The following is a 16,351-nucleotide window of genomic DNA, read 5'->3' as shown; positions in this document are numbered from 1 at the left end:
GCCATCCGGCGCCGGCCCGCCTCCCCGCCTTCTGTTTACTTTATTCAACCAATGACCGGTCGGACGCTCCCCGCGCCGTCTTCCCATTAGTCAGTCTCTTCATTATCCCCGCCCCTTGAGTCGGGATTTGCTCAAAGGAGCCGAGAGCGAGGGACTTAATACGTCATCTCTTCCCGGCTGGTCTGCGGGTGGGGCTAGCCCCAGGTTCGAATTTCTGGGCCTTCGTAGGACATAGAACTGCCAATTAGGGCCGAGCCCCCGCTGGGACGACGGAGGTGGGGCCTCTCGGTCACGCCTTGGAGGCCGGATGTTTGATTGGATGGGGAAAATGTCAATTATCCTCTGTAGTGCACGGTCATTGGCCTAGCAAAGGGGAGTGTGGCCGCGTCGTTCGGGCCCGCCTTCACTTTTCTGGGGTTTGTTGGGGGCGCCAAAGATATCCTGGGCCCCTGAGGAGTCCCTCCGACTTGCTTGGGTCGGGTGTCTGGCCGTATTTCCGTGGGTCGGTCCATCTTGGAACGCACGTATCGGAAACTGGAGAGACCCAGAGGAGGCTGGCGGCCTCCCCAGCAGTCCGGACGCTCGGGTCCGGCAGCCACAGGCGCCCCCGTCCCGCCCTCGCGGCCGGATGTTGTGATTTTTCTCCACCCACTCGGCCTCGCCCGCCCTCGGCCTCTGCTGCCTTATAAGGCAGCACTACTAATCCAAGACGTTGGTGTGAGCTCACACCCATTTTACAGGTGGGGAGCTGGGGGCCGGTGGCTCGGTCCCCGCCGGATGCTAGAGCGAGCATACGCTGAAATTTTACAGCCAATCAACACCTTCTGACCCAACAGCTATTTCACACACCAGGAAATCGAGGCTTGCCCAAACGCAGCGAGTAAGGCAGATTCAACCAGGTTTCTCTGAGCCCTATCCATACATTCATCCGAAAATACAGAACATTCGCTTTGTGCTTGGCACGGAGCCAGGTGCCGGGCAATATAGAGGTGTCAGCAGATAACCTGCTTACACTGAAGAGCTTTATAAGAGATAAATAAACAGAATGGTCTCAGGAAAACAAGTCCTATTAAGACAGGACAATGAGGGGGTAAGTATCAGTGTATGATATCTGAGCAGTTCCAGCCACACAAAAATCTGGAGGAACTGCGTTCCAAGCTGAGGCAACAGCCAAGTGCTGAGACTGATCTAGAACAGATTTGGTGCATTCATGGGACAAGCAGAAGGTGCATTTATATAAGTTCAGGGCCCATGGTCTGGGAGGACATGAAGGAACAAGAGCAGCTCTTGCATCACAAAAGGCTTTGTAGACCACAGCAAGTGAAATATGAAATCCTTGAAAGGATGATTTATACTTCAAAAAGGTAATTCTTGGCCCTCCCTGGTGGCGCAGCGGGTTAAAGCACTGCACAAAGAAGCTTAAGCCACTTCCACATGAGTTCGATCCCTGCCTGCCCCGGAGGTGACCACATGGCGAGGCAGACCTCTCCTGACCCACCCGCTGCTCCCCTCAGCAATGTACTTCGTAGATCTGCCTGTTCTGCTCCCCATTCTATCTCTGGTGAATCCTCTCACCCTCTGCATCTCTGGCTTGTACCCCAGTTCTGTACGAATAAATAAATAAATCTTTTTTTAAAAAAAAAAGGTAATTCTTGTTAGTGGACTTTAGGGAGCCAAGAGTTGAAGGTGAGAGTGCAGTTAGGAGGCTACATAATTCCAGGAAAGAGGAATGGGTGTTTGGATCAACAAGGTGATGGTGGTGGTGGTGGTGGGGGTTCTTGATGGCCTAGAGGTTAAGTCTCACCATTATCAGCACTGTGGCCTGGGTTTGAGTCCTGGCCAGCACATAAGATGCAGCTCCCCTTAACAGTGTTCCTCTCACCTCTGGCACCTCTGGCCTACACCCCAGTTCTTATGCACAATAAATAAATCTTTAAAAGAAAAGTGACAGTGGAGATGAATATAGGATACATTTGGGAGTAAAGAGAAGTACCTTGAAAGAGGGAAACTCAGTGGTCAGTAGAACAAGGGGCAGATACCTCATTTAATGGAAGCTTTGCATCTAAGCGTAGCCTGAGGGTGAATTGAGAATGTACAGACTTGGGTAGTTGGAGTGGGCGGGGAGATGTTAAAGCTGTGTAGAGGAAGGGCTGATGCTTCAACCCTGCAGGCAAAGCACTGGGATAGGTTTTTAGGGGCACATTAGGGTGAATATGGGAGCAAGGAATGAGACAGAAGGGCCTAGATCTGGGAGGCTGGCGGCCAAATAAGAAATCTGAAACTTCAATTTGAGGATAGTGGGGAGCTGTCAAGGGTGTTTAAAGCCAGGAAGTAGTGTGATTAGATTTGCTTACACAGGAGACTCTTGGCTAGGGATAGGGAGCTGAGGCTGAGAGACAGTGACTTACTTAGATTGACTTGCAGACACTATTTTGGTGCCCAGGACCTGACCATTCCTCCAGTATGTGAAGAAACCTGTGAAATGCAAAGATGGTCCTGCCTTCCACTAGAAAAAGCAAAGAACAAGAACAAGTTTTTCTTCAGGAATGCTGGTAGCTGGAGCATGTCTTCAGTGTCACCAATCAGGCCTTTGAATCCGCATCTAACACATTTCACACTCATTATGGAGGCAGTGGAAGGGGAGGGGTTGGGGGATTCAGCAAGCACCCAGAAGCTATCCAGTCACTTCCTCCTCCTAAGCTACCCAGAATTGGCTTCCTTGTTTGCAACCAAGCGTCCTGAGCAAGTCAGGCAGGAGTCATTTTAGGAAGAAGGGTGTAGACAAGAGGCTGGACTGAATGCTATGGTGAAACTGGGAAGAACAGGTGATTCATACAGGGTGAGGAAAGGAAGGTGCCATAGGCAACTCTCAGGTTCTGGCTCTTCAACCCATGGCTCACCTATAGCCAAAGTGATCTTTACTAGAGGGGAAATCTGCCATGCATTTCTAGGAATTTATCCTACAAACAAAGTCACCCTCAAACAAATAAAAGTTCAAGGTTATTCATTACAGCATTGTGAAAGGCATTGTCTTTCATAGAAACTTCATTAATTAAATTTGGTCCACTTTTATATAGAAATACTATGTGGCTATCTCTTCTAAAAAGTATGCAGGTGCTCTTCCTGTGCTAATATAAACAGTCTTCAAGATATATTGCTAAACTGGAAAAAAAAAAGTGCAGCGGGGAGTGTAAGTTTTCTTATTGTGCCTGTAAATAGGGTCAGGAGAGTAGTGTTAGGTTGTGCTGCAGTAACACATTTCAGTGATCTTAAAACAACAAAAAGTTTTTTCTCTAGTCCACTAAAGGTGAGCTGTCCTCAGGGACCAAGGACGATAGGGCCTTCCTTTCAGTTTTCACTTCTACGTAGTAGATAGTACAAGATGTGGTGAATCATACAGTTTGCACACAGAAGCAATGAAGCCACTGCTGCTCATGCTTCATTGGCTAAGACAAACTACATGTTCACATTTTACTTGAAAGAGATGGGGAGGTAGCACCACTGGTAAGGCAGCTTGTATTTTGTAAAGATGAGCAAAGTAAGCCACATACATATCACTTCACAGGCATTTCTGTGATGCAACCTTATCACCCCCACATCAAAGGATAGGGTCTCGTTTCCTTGACCTTGACTCTGGCCTGGGCTTCGTGACTCTCATTAGCAGCAGCACGTGGTAGAAGAGATGTGTAAGAAGGCTGAGGTTAGGTCAGAAAAGGTCCCATACTTGGTTGTTTTGTTTTTGTAGTACTTGCCTTCCAGAAAACTCTCTCAGATGTTCATGCAGAATCAGCAGTCAAACTCTGAGAAGCTCAGACTGAATGGAAAGGTCCCATGTAGGTGCTCTGGCTCATAGTCCCAGCAGACCCCAGCTTTCTGGTCTCCCACCTGAGCACCAGCCTCTTGAATGAAGAAGCCTCTGGATGACTGCAGCTCCCAGTCATTCAAATCAGCTGTACTCAGCTGTATCACCAGCTGAAACCTGGTATTGAGGCATAGAGCCACCTGCTGAATCTTGCCTGAATTCCTGATCCACAAAATCCATAAACATAATAATAATAAAATAGTTCTTGTCTCATGCCATTATATTGGGAGTGGTTTATTTTGCAGGAACAGATTCCTGAAATATGTCTGGAAGGAGAATAGAATTGGAAAAACTAGCAAGTACCACAAACAGATTTGTATATATGCTCATGGACTATCTCTGAGAGCACTAGCAAGAGGAATTAAGTAACTGGCTGGGGGTGAGGATGGGAAGAGGCTTTTCATGCTATAGACACCTTTAGACTCTTCATCTTGTACCATGTGACTTGTTTCTTATTTCTGAAATGGGCAACCTGATCTGGTCACTCCCTCAGCATCCTCCAGTGGCTTCCTGGGGTGGACAGGTCAAGGGTGACCCTACGAGCCCCTCTCCTGGTAATCACACCCTATTGCAGTCACCCCCACCCTTGAGCAGGACCTGGATCTGATGTTGTTACAGAACAACCCCAAAAGAAAGTGGGTGGCCTGGCTGTGAGTCCTCACTCACGTGCTTGAAGAAAACTCAGGACAATACCCAAGGGCAGGCACAGAGAAAAGTTAATAAAAAGGTTGTCTATTGATATAAGGGAAATGAAAAGAGAGAAACCATGCATGTGCACACACATATATACCCACAGACAGAGAAGACATAGAGAAAGAGAGAGGTGAATTGGTCAAACATCCTACTTGTAACACTGTCTGAGCTGGGACCCTGGGTCCATGTCAGAAGCAGGCAAAACCAACCCTGCAGACCCACATGCATTTGGCTTTCTATCAAGCACAGTTGCCGAATAATACCCTTAGTTCCCAGCAATCCCCACTTCAAGAAATCATGAGTCATGGCAGATTCGTGGTATGATGGGAGTTGTAATCTTCAGCACCTGGATCCCTTTGGCATGGGGGTGGGGTAGAGGCCATAAAACATTAGATTCAAGACATACTATTCCCCCTGAAATACCTCACTTTCTTTTTTAAGATTTATTTATTTATGCAAACAGAACTGGGGTACAAACCAGAGGTGCAGGGGGTGAGAGGATTCACCAGAGACAGTGGGGAGCAGAACAGGCAGAATGACTGAAATACACTGCTGAGTGGAGCAGTGGGTGGGCCAGGAGAGATTTGTCACGCCATGTGGATCACCTTCCTGGCCGGGAATCAAATTTGTGCTGCAGTAGTTTCATAGTACTGCTCTTTAACCCACTGCACCACCAGGCAATGCCCTATTGTTTTTTAAAATATTTATTTATTTATTCATACAGAAGTGGGGTACAGGCCAGAGGTGCAGGGGTGGTGATTCACCAGAGACAGAGTGGGGAGCAGTAAAAGCAGATTAGTGAAGTACACTGCTGAGGGGAGCAGCAGGTGAGACAGGAGATGTCTGCCATGCCATGTGGGTCACCTCCCTTGGCCAGGGATCGAACTCATGTTGAAGTGGCTGTGGCTAGCTTTGTGATGCTGTGTTTTAACTACTTGCGCCACCAGGGAGGGCTCCCAATACCTCACTTTGAATGAAAATACAGCAAAGTGTCACTGCCACGATTAGGGTATCTAAAAAACAGCAGCTTCCATGTTAGGTACTGTCTCTCATCCTCTCACTGCCTCACTCTGAGGGGAGCCAGTTGCCCCGCCTTGTCCTGTGGCAAGGGGACTGAGATCTTTGGCCAACAGTCTTGTGAGTGAACTTGGAAGTGAACCCTCTCTCAGTGAAATGACTGTAGCTCTATGAGACACTCTGATGCAGAGGCCCCCAGTTGAAGCCGCCCTTGCGCGGGATCCACCCACAGAAACTATGATACAAGAAATGTTAGCTGTTTAAGTTTCCTAATGTGGGGGCAGCTTTGTTATTTACTGTTAGTAGCAATGGATAACTAATACACTGCCAGGTAAACTTAAAAATAAGACACACTGTGGTAACCATTTCATAACCTATGTAAACCAAACCATCGCGTTATACACCTCTCACGTATACAGTGATGTGTGTTAATTATTTCTCAACAAAACTGGAAAAATAGCAAGTTCCAAACTCCTCCAACATTATCTCACATCTTTCTCCTTCTTGTCATACTGTGTAAAGCTCAGCCACACACTGACCCTCTTTTTGTGTCTACCTGGGTCACTAAAGGGACACTAGCCACTGTGGCTATTTAGATTAGTTAAAGTGAAAAAAAGAGAAAATTCAGTTTCTGAGTGACACTAACCACATTTCAAGAGTTCAGCAGCCACGTGTGATAGATGGTCACCATATTGAACAACACGGAAACTTTATCAAACAGCACTGGTCTGGAGGAGGAAGTGGCTTATGTTTGTGCAAAGGTTTCACAGAGACAGCTTTAATAGCTTACAGAAAAAATGGTGCCAGGAGCTAAGGAGGAATGAAGATAGTTGTTGGGGCTTCCCCTCCTGACTTGTCCTTAAACAGCAGTTCTGCAGCCTCTTGAATTCTGTGCATCAAGAATCTGCTAGAGGCCAGTGGGCTCCAAGTGTACCCAGGGACAAAGACCCCCACCCTAGCTGTTGACAGAACCAGGGGTGAGGAGATGGTGTCTTTCTGATCCAAAGCATCGGAGACAAGAGATCCAGGTGTGTGAGGAGAAATGGAGCATAAAAAATTGCTAAGAAGGGCAGTGAGTACACTTGGACATGTTTCTTTGTAAATGACTATAGGAACCAGACCACATGCCAGTCTATGCCCATTCCACAGCTCAACATGTCTATCAGACATTATGAGTAACCATCCCTCCCTAAAGAGGCGTTGTTCAGAGACATTAAGGTTCCAAGCGGTTGAACCCCTAACTAATGTCCAGGCCAAGCGGACATGATGGGGTCTGAAGTTTTCCTGATTCAAGTTCATTGCTGTTTTCTTCCCGTCTTTACTTCTAACTGGGGGAGGTTTGCAGGAAGGGTTTTATTTTGTTTTTTTGCTCTAGGAACTTCTTGGTAACTAAGTGTCAACTCTTGAATTAGTTAGGCCTTTTGGTTCCACTAACCTGGTTTAGCAAAATGGGGGAATTTATTGGTTCAAGTAACCAGTATCTTTGGATTCCAGATCTTAAATTTTGTCTTTCTCACATTCTGAAATGTGTTGTCTTTATTTTTAGGCAAGTTATTTTTTCTGAATGGAGCCAGAAGCTCCAAGCTCACTTCTACCAGTGTGGCAGCTTCTATGGACAGACAAAATCCTCTATACGATAATTCCAGCAAAAATCCTGAGGCTGCCTCTCAATGGTTTGATTTGGGTCAGTCACTGGGATCATAGAAAGGCAGTGTTCTGACTGGTCAGGTCTAGATCACATATACACACCCTCAGCTAAAGGGTGAAGTTAGTTTGATTTTATCTACCTAAGGTAATGAGTATTCGTTCTTGCCTAAAGAAATATTTGGTGTCATTATTAGAAAAAGAGAATGAATGCTACACAGAAGAGATTATTGGTGTCTGTCACAGGCTCTCAAATTTTATCCCACCACTGTTGACACCTTGAATTTTCTGGAAGCAAAAGTAAGAGGCAATGGGAAGGAAAGAGGGGTTTTGGGAAATATTTAGGCATTGCAATGAACAGAACTCTGTGGCTGACTAGACTTGCAGCAGAAGGGAGAGAGCTCTTGGCTGTAAGCAAAAGAAAATTACTCTAGCTACTTAGGCAAAAGGGAATTTACTTTATAGGAAGTCCCCCAGAGGCCCACAGTATCAACTGTAAGGAATAAACTTGGAAATAAGCAGGACTTAAGGACTAGTAGAAGACCAGGAAGCAAGGAATAGAACTGATACCGTGGTGGTACAGCCGCTGTCCACCCACTCTGTTTCCTTGTTGCAGTGTCCCAGTTCCTTTCCAGTGGTCACTTTATCTTATGTGCCTCTCACCTAGCTCCAGAATTGATTGATCTAATCCAGTCTCAGCAGAGATTGGTTTAGGGGTGTCAGGTGACCCAGTTCTGGCCAATCAGCCATGAAGGAGGACAACATCCACAGGGGATTTTTTTTCTTTTAGAAACATTTCCTTATTTCTAAAAAGGATGTCGTGCAAGGGAAGGTCCCTTTTCATCACTTGAATTTAGATGTGAATCCTAGAGCAGAAGCGGCAGACACAAAATGTGGCAGACATTTTGTGACCATGAAGGAGTTCGCCTGAGGATTTGCACACTAAAGAGCATAGAAAAGAAAGAGAAGGAAGAACTTGGGTTCATTCATTCATTTATGTATACATGTACACAAGAGCTGGGGTACAGGCCAGAGCTGTAGGGCAGTGTGAGGACTTCCCAGAGACAGAGTAGGGAGCAGAATATGGGGGCGGATTGACTGCTGAGGGGAGCAGCAGGCAAGACAGGAGAGGTCTGCTGCGCCTTGTGGGTCACTCCCTGGCCAGGGTGGAACTCGTGCTGCATTGGCTGCAGATAGGTGCATAGTGCTGAGACCCAACCCTTTGCACCACCAGGGAGACCCCAGAACATGGGTACTTGATGATATTGTTACACAACTGAAAGCACTGTCCCTGGAACCCCTTAACTCTAGATTTTTTGTGATGTGAAATGATGGATTTGAATTTTCTTTTTTTTTTTTCAAAGATTTATTTCTGCACACAGAACTGGGGTACAGGCCAGAGGCTCAGGGGTGGCGAGAGGGTTCACCAGAGACAGAGTGGGGAGCAGAACAGGCAGATCGACGAAGTACACTGCTGAGGGGAGCAGCGGGCGGGTCAGGAGAGGTCTGCCGCGCCATGTGGTCACCTCCGGGGCAGGCGGGAATCGAACTCATGGGGAAGTGGCTTTAGCTTCTTAGTGCTGTGCTTTAACCCGCTGCACCACCTGGGAGGGCTGGATTTGAATTTTCTTACTGCTTAATTGCTTAAGCTTGGTTTTTCAAAGGTATCCGAACTTATTATATCTAACAGGTTCAGGGCGCAAGGGGTACAATGCCAGACTACAACTCTTCTCCCCATTCTTGTTGTGACCTCTTCAGGATTCAGAATGCTGGGAGAGCATACTCACTGGCCAAATTTAGTTTCCTCTGGCAATATGGTAGGGAGGTGGTGATCTGGCCCACTAGCCTTCCATAGTAGGTGGCAGTCACTAAAAACTATCAGTTGAACATGCAGTAGAGAAGGGTCAACATCCAAATAGAAACTGGGGGACCAAAAGAAAGGGAAATAAACGTTGAGCATCCAATGTCCACCTTCAGTCCCAGTGAATGTCATGACTCATGTCACATTCCCTACAAAGCACCCTGTGCCTCCCCACCCCGCCCCCACCTCCTCACTGGCTCCTCCTCTGTCTCTGTAACTATGCCATTTACTCTGTCTGAAAGCCCTGTCCACCCTGTTCCACCTGCCAAAGCCCTGCTCATTGTGGAAACCTGTCAAAGGCCCTTTCCATTCAGATGGAGAGCTGGCTTCTCACCAGGAGGAAGGAGCCGAAGCGGGACTGGCCCTGGGCCACAGGCGCCTCGGGTGCAGCCAAGACCTGGCAAAAGCCTCTTCGTGTCCCAGAGTTCTGTTTTCGTTGTGGTCCTCCCATCATATCTTCTTTATTTCTCACAGCAAAATGTACTTCCATCAAATAAATCATCACAAATTATATGATTTTTCTATATAATAAAATGGGCTTACCTCACTAAAACAGCAACATAATAATTCCCAAAAACACTATTACAGCAAGATAATCACCTCTCAAACAAAACAGGGGATTTACATTTAAATTATTTCTGAAATAGGCTATCACCACTATGGCTCAACTAATAATAAGAACTGAAACATCAAAGTATAGAAACCCATATAAGGGCTTACAGAATTCTGAATACATGGGTAAATTCTTTCTGGGTGAATTTGCACACCGTACATGACTCAACATGGTCTTAATGGCTTGCACGTCAACATGTTACCTTTAAAGCAATCACTGAAAAGGTACCTGATCTCCTGCACGCCTCCTCTTGCTGTTTCTGCTCCAGGTAATCTTCCCAGCCCACCTCTCGTCAAGATGCACAGCGCTCTTTTCTGTCTTCATCTCCCACAGAAAACTATCAGTCAAGACTTCTGTGACTGGAAATGACCAAAGTCCACTCAAATTGCTTTTACTGATTCATGTAAATGAAAACTTTTGAGGGGACTTCTTATTTTAGGATCCAAATTTCCAGACTCATCAGAATCAATCCTCCTATATTTGTTAGCAAATATACTAAAACTTATGGCTTAAGACACTCTTAATGATCATTTCTCACAGTTTCTGAAGTTCAAGAATTCCAAAGCATTTTAGGGTTGTTCTGACTTGAAGTTTCAGGCCACATATCAGTCAGGGTGGCAGCAACCATTTCTGAGATGACTCATTCACATGTTGGTTGCTGGTAAGAGGTTTTCCTTTCTCCCCACAGGCCTGTGTGCTGTCCTGCTTGAATGTCCTCACAGCACGGCAGCTGCCTTCGCCCCGTGCAGGTGATCCAAGCAAGAAACCACAGCAAGACATGCAATGCCTTTTGTGACCTGAACTTGGAAGTCAAGCACCATCACTTCTGCTGTATTCTATTAGATACACAGAACTGCTGTGAATCAACATGGGAAGAGACAATAAAACACGTGAATTCCGGGGAGTGAGGCTCCCACAGCATCCTTCCATCTTTCCTTTCCCATTGTGTGGCCCCCTTCTCAGGCAGGTCCTTCCCAAGCAGTGGCAGAGATGGCCATCATTCTTAACAACCTCAATGGAAAGAAGGCATCCCTTCCCCCAAAGTTTTGGCAAAAGTCCCAAGGCTGACACTGATTGGCCAAAATGTATATGCCTGAGTTAAACCCCACAGGTCTATAGATACTATATTCTGATTGGCCAGACCTAGGCCACACATTCCCAGTTTTAGAACTGAATGTAGATTTGCCATCACTAGAGATACTCGTGGGAGGAAGTAATGAGGATTGATCCCCAATGGTGAAATTAGGGTGCTGTCACTATTGAAAACTGTTTGGAGGTTCCTAAACTGTTAAAAATGGAGCTTCCATAAGACCCAGCAATCCCACTCCTAGGCATCTACCCAAAAGACACAAAAACACTTATTCTCAAAGACACCTGCACCCTCATGTTTATGGCTGCTTTATTTACAATAGGAAAGAGATGGAATCAACCCAAATGCCCAAAAGTAGATGACTAGATTAAGAAGATGTAGTACATATACACAATGGAATATTACTCAGTGATCAAAAAGATAAACACATGCCTTTTACAGCAACATGGATGGAGCTGGAAGGGCTCATGCTTAGGGAAAGAAGCCAGAAAGATAAAGAAAATACTGATGGGTTTCACTCATAGCAGAAGCATAAAGGACATGAGGGGGGAAAAATAATGAACAACTATATTCAAGAGACATTTTGCGGGGGTGGAGTGGGGAATGGGATCAAAAATGGGGGGGAAAGGAAGTGCACAGGACTATGGTGATGGCACACGGGTGACTTGGTGATGGGAAATCCATGGGGATTACAACTGAGATGAAAAAATATATATACAAAATGATGTAAAAATAAACTATTATATTTTTAAAAAGATGTGGTACTTATGCTCAATGGAATATTACTCAGTGATCAAAAAGATAAACACATGCCTTTTGCAGCAACATGGGTGGAGCTGGAAGGGATCATGCTTAGGGAAATAAACCAGAAAGAAAAAGAAAAATACTGGATGGTTTCACTCATAGCAGAAGCATAAAGGACCTGGGGGGGGAATAATGAACAACTATATTCAAGAGACATTTTGTGGGGGTGGAGTGAGGAATGGGATCAAAAATGGGGGCAGGGATAAGTGCACGGGACTATGGTGATGGCACAAGGGTGAACTGGTGATGGGAAGCCCATGGGGATTACAACTGAGATGGAAAAAGCCACAAAATGACGTAAAAATAAACTATTGTATTATTTTTTTAAAAATCAGGGTATTGTGGCCCTCCCAGGTGGTGCAGCGGGTTAAAGCACAGCACTAAGAAGCTAAAGCCACTTCCCCATGAGTTCGATTCCCGCCTGCCCCGGAGGTGACCACATGGCGCGGCAGACCTCTCCTGACCCGCCCGCTGCTCCCCTCAGCAGTGTACTTTGATCATCTGCCTGTTCTGCTTCCCCTCTGTCTCTGGTGAATCCTCTCACCTTCCGCATCTCTGGCCTGTACCCCAGTTCTGTACGAATAAATAAATAAATCTTAAAAAAAAAAATCAGGGTATTGTTACTAACCAAGGTATTAGGCAGGAAAAACAAAACAAGTCCATCTTGTCTCCCTCACTGGTATGCCAACTGCATATTGTATTACCCCATGAGATCATTTGCTTTCTTTTCTCACTTTATGTGGTAGGTAGAAATCTAAGATGGCCCCTGAGGTCTCACCCACCAGTATATGCATACTTTCTCCCAGCTGTTCAACCAAACTCTAATCTATACTTCAGTGAAAGAATGCTGTGATATAATTAAGGTCCCAAATCCATTGACTTTATAATAGGGAGATGATTGGTGGTGGGCCTTACCTAATCAGGTGAGCTCTTAAAAATGATGGGGCTCTTCCTGGCAAAGGAGAGGAGAACACAATGTGGGGGAGAATGGACCTATTTGATAACCAATAGAGACAGGGACCTCAGTCCTACAAATGCTGAGAACTGAATTCTGCCATGAACTTGTGAGTAGATTTTACCCCAGGGCCTCTAGAGAACTCAGCCTTGATCTCAGTTTTGTGAAACCCCAAGCATAGAAAACCCAGTCATGCAGGACCACACTTACAACCTACAGATTTATGAACTAATAATGGGGAACTGCTTTAAGCTGCAATAATTTTTAAGCAGTAATAAAAAACGAGTACACTACCCCCAGGATTCTAAGATCTCAAAGTAGGGAGATTCTCCAGGATCACTTTAACCTCCTCATTCCCAAAGAACCCTTAAAATAAGAGGGTTCCTTTTACCTGCTTCCAGCTCCTTTATCTAGAAATGAGATGGGGTGAGGGAATCCTGTTCTTCATCATTCCACCCCTATCTTCCAAACCCCAGCTCTCCTGCTTTAGGGGGCCTGCCAAGGAAGCTGTTTTGCCTGGCTTTCTACAACTAGCCTGTGCCCCACCAGGCTCAGGAGGGCAGCCTGCCCAGTCTCTGTTCCCCTGGCCTTAGGGACCTTTGACCAACTCAATTGATCTGGACTCTTTAGCAGGCGCCTGGACCAACGGACCGACGCCATGAAGGATCTGCTTTTCCTGGGGTTCCTGCTGGTGAATCTGGATTCAGCGCTGCTGGTGAGGACAGTGGGAAACAGAGGCTTGTGCCGGATGGTGCTGGGGGCCTTAACACAACCTTGGCCTTTGGCTATGAGCTGTGGGTCCAGGGACCTAGAAAGTCTGTTTGCAAAGTGAGGCCAGTCCACAAGGCTCAGGCAGCAGGGTAAGGTTGCAAGTGCTGGTGGCTATGAGACATAGCCTATGATTATGGGAGAGACAATGGGAGGAGGAAGATTGTGTTCTGGTTTTATGAGGAAGTCTCTGCTCTTTGGGCCTGTGAGAAGAACTGGGAACTTCTATGGGATCAGGGGCTGGTTATGACTTTCTGAACAAATTGCCTGTGTTCTCTTGCCCTCCCCCCCCTTGTAGTCTCGATCTTGGCGAGCCCACAGGGAGCATAAGCAGGTAGCGGGTGAGCCCACAGTGGGTAAGTAGCCTGACTGCCTCCTAAGATACCCTTGGCAAGTGGCTCTGGCTGGGGCCGGCAAATGGTTGATCCCACCCCTTTGACCTCAGCAGGGGACATATGCTGGGCTTTTCACTGCTCTGCTAATGTGTATGACTGAGCATGAAGGCACCTGGAGTATTGGTTTGGGGGTTACAAATAAATGATAGCAAGAAGCAGATTTACAAATACAGAAGCTATAAATGATGGTCAATTGTCTTATTTTAAAAAATAGTGAGAATAGTCCATTTTTACGGTAAGAACGTTAGGAATTACAGAAATGCAAATAAAGAAAGAAATCTGCTACAATCTACTTTCTTCCAAACACCACTTATAAATTTTGAAGACTGTCCCTTCTTTTTGATGTGATAGGACCAGACTGACACATTACTTATAACTTACTCTTCATCCTTTTTTTTTATTTTAAAGTTTATTTTATTTATTTATTTATTTATTTAATAAAATTTTTTATTTTTACATCATTTTGTACATTTTTTTTCCATCTCAATTGTAATCCCCGCAGGTTTCCCATCACCAAGTCACCCATGTGCCATCACCATAATCCCGTGCACTTCCCTCCGCACCCCCCCGTTTTTGATCCCATTCCCCACTCCACTCCTGCAAAATGTCTCTGGTATATGGCTGTTCATTATTCTTGTTATTTTCTCACCTGGTCCATTATACTCCTGCTATGAATGAAACATCCGGTATTTTTCTTTCTCTTTCTGGCTTATCTCACTAAGCATGATCTTTTCCAGCTCCATCCAAGTTGCTGCAAAAGACATGTGTTTCTCTTTTTTGGTTGCTGAGTAATATTCCATTGTATATATGTACCACATCTTTTTTATCCAGTCATCTACTTTTGGGCATTTGGGCTGCTTCCATGTTTTTGTAATTGTAAATAAAGCAGCCATAAACATGGGGGTGCAGGTGTCTTTGAGAATCAGTGTTTTTGTATTTTTTGGGTAGATACCTAGGAGTGGGATTGCTGGGTCGTAGGGAAGCTCCATGTTTAGCAGTTTGAGGAAACTCCAAACAGTTTTCCATAGTGGTTGTACTAGTTTGCATTCCCACCAGCAGTGTCGGAGAGTTCCTTTTTCTCCACATCCTCACCAACATTTGTTGTTGCTAGTTGTTTGAAGATGTGCCATTCTCACTGGGGTGAGGTGGTATCTCATTGTGGTTTTAATTTGCATCTCCCTTATTACGAGTGATGTTGAACATTTTTTCATATGTTTGTTGGACATCTGCATTTCCTCTTTGGAGAAGTGTCTTTTTATTTATTTGTGTATAAAGAACTGGGGTACAGGCCCGAGACTCAGGGGCGGCAAGAGGCTTCACCAGAGACAGAGTGGGGAGCAGAACAGGCAGACTGATGAAGTACACTGCTGAGGGGAGCAGCGAGCGGGTCAGGAGAGGTTTGCTGCACCATGTGGTCACCTCCGGGGCGACAGGAATTGAACTCTTGCTGAAGTGGCTTTAGCTTCTTAGTGCTGTGCTTTAACCAGCTGAGCCACCAGGGAGGGCCCCAGAACCCAAGCTCTTAAGCAAACACTGATTTGAAAACACAAAGACATTTTGAGGGTCCATCCTTCTTCCATCCAGACTCTGAGGGGTGGTACCTGGGCAGTGGGTGCTGGGAAAGTCACCAGAGAGTGTGTTATCCCTGCAGTTCTCACCGTTACTGGGGAACCCTGCCACTTCCCCTTCCAGTATCACCGGCAGCTGTACCACAAATGCATCCACAGGGGCCGGCGGGGGTCCCGGCCCTGGTAAGTCTACCTAGAAGGAGTGAAAGGAGGAACCGTGTGAAGATGGTCTCTTTCTATCCTTCTGCCCAAGGAACCCTGCTTGGAAGGGGTAGGGGAAGACAAGGGAGGATGGGTTAATACCTGGGCAGAAAAAGAAGGCCTCATCTCTCTACAGGTGTGCAATCACCCCCAACTTCGAGCAGGATCAGCGATGGGCATACTGCTTGGAGCCCTCGCACGTGAAAGGTGTCACACATTGCCCTTTGGGGTGGCCCAGGGCTGTCCCCCCTAGCCCTCCCACCACCCCACATCCTGTTAATCTCATGAGTATTATCAAACCACACACCCAAGATTCATCTGGCCCCTTGCTCTCCAGGGGGAGGAATTCTGGGAGGGGTAGCTCCATTTTGCAGGTGGGTAAACTTGGAAACCCTGGATACCAAGGTTCAGGTAGGGTCCTGGTACCATCTGTCTGACTAAGGTTCCCCAATCTTTCTTTCCACTGTGTCCATCTCTCAGATCATTGCAGCAAAAACAGCCCTTGCCAAAACGGAGGGACCTGTGTGAACATGCCAGGTGGCCCACACTGCATCTGTCCAGAAAGCTTCACCGGCAAGCACTGCGAGAGAAGTGAGGCGATAATGAGGGCTCCCGGCAAGGGGCGCTAGGGAACAGAGGCAGCCCTGGATCTACTGAAAAGGTCGCTTTGCACAATCCCAGTCGCCTGATACCACAGCTCCCTTTACCTAACCCCCAATCCCCTTTGTCCCCAGAGAAATGTTTTGAGCCTCAGCTTCTCAAGTTCTTCCAGGAGAAGGAAGTATGGCACAGAGTGGAGGCAGCAGGTGTGGTTAAGTGTCAGTGCAAGGGCCGCGGTGCCCACTGCAAGTCACTGCTCAGCCAGGGTGAGTGGAGGGGA

At 46.4% G+C, this 16,351-nt stretch overlaps 1 protein-coding gene across 1 annotated transcript in view; it reads left to right on the top strand.

Moving 5' to 3' along the window:
- The first annotated feature begins 13,197 nt into the window (after positions 1 to 13,197).
- F12 (coagulation factor XII (Hageman factor)) overlaps positions 13,198 to 16,351 on the top strand; it is a 6,197-nt gene continuing 3,043 nt past the window's right edge. The window contains exons 1-6 of the mRNA XM_012722142.1: positions 13,198 to 13,254; positions 13,606 to 13,663; positions 15,354 to 15,453; positions 15,608 to 15,678; positions 15,952 to 16,062; positions 16,206 to 16,337. Of these exons, the coding sequence (XP_012577596.1) occupies positions 13,198 to 13,254; positions 13,606 to 13,663; positions 15,354 to 15,453; positions 15,608 to 15,678; positions 15,952 to 16,062; positions 16,206 to 16,337 (529 nt within the window). The remainder of the gene's footprint in view (positions 13,255 to 13,605; positions 13,664 to 15,353; positions 15,454 to 15,607; positions 15,679 to 15,951; positions 16,063 to 16,205; positions 16,338 to 16,351) is intronic.

Source organism: Condylura cristata, unplaced genomic scaffold (genome assembly GCF_000260355.1).
Source record: "Condylura cristata isolate star-nosed mole 26May11 unplaced genomic scaffold, ConCri1.0 scaffold00008, whole genome shotgun sequence".
NCBI lineage: Eukaryota > Metazoa > Chordata > Mammalia > Eulipotyphla > Talpidae > Condylura > Condylura cristata.
Note: the sequence above shows the minus strand (reverse complement) of the source record. Positions and strands in the feature narration are given on the sequence as shown.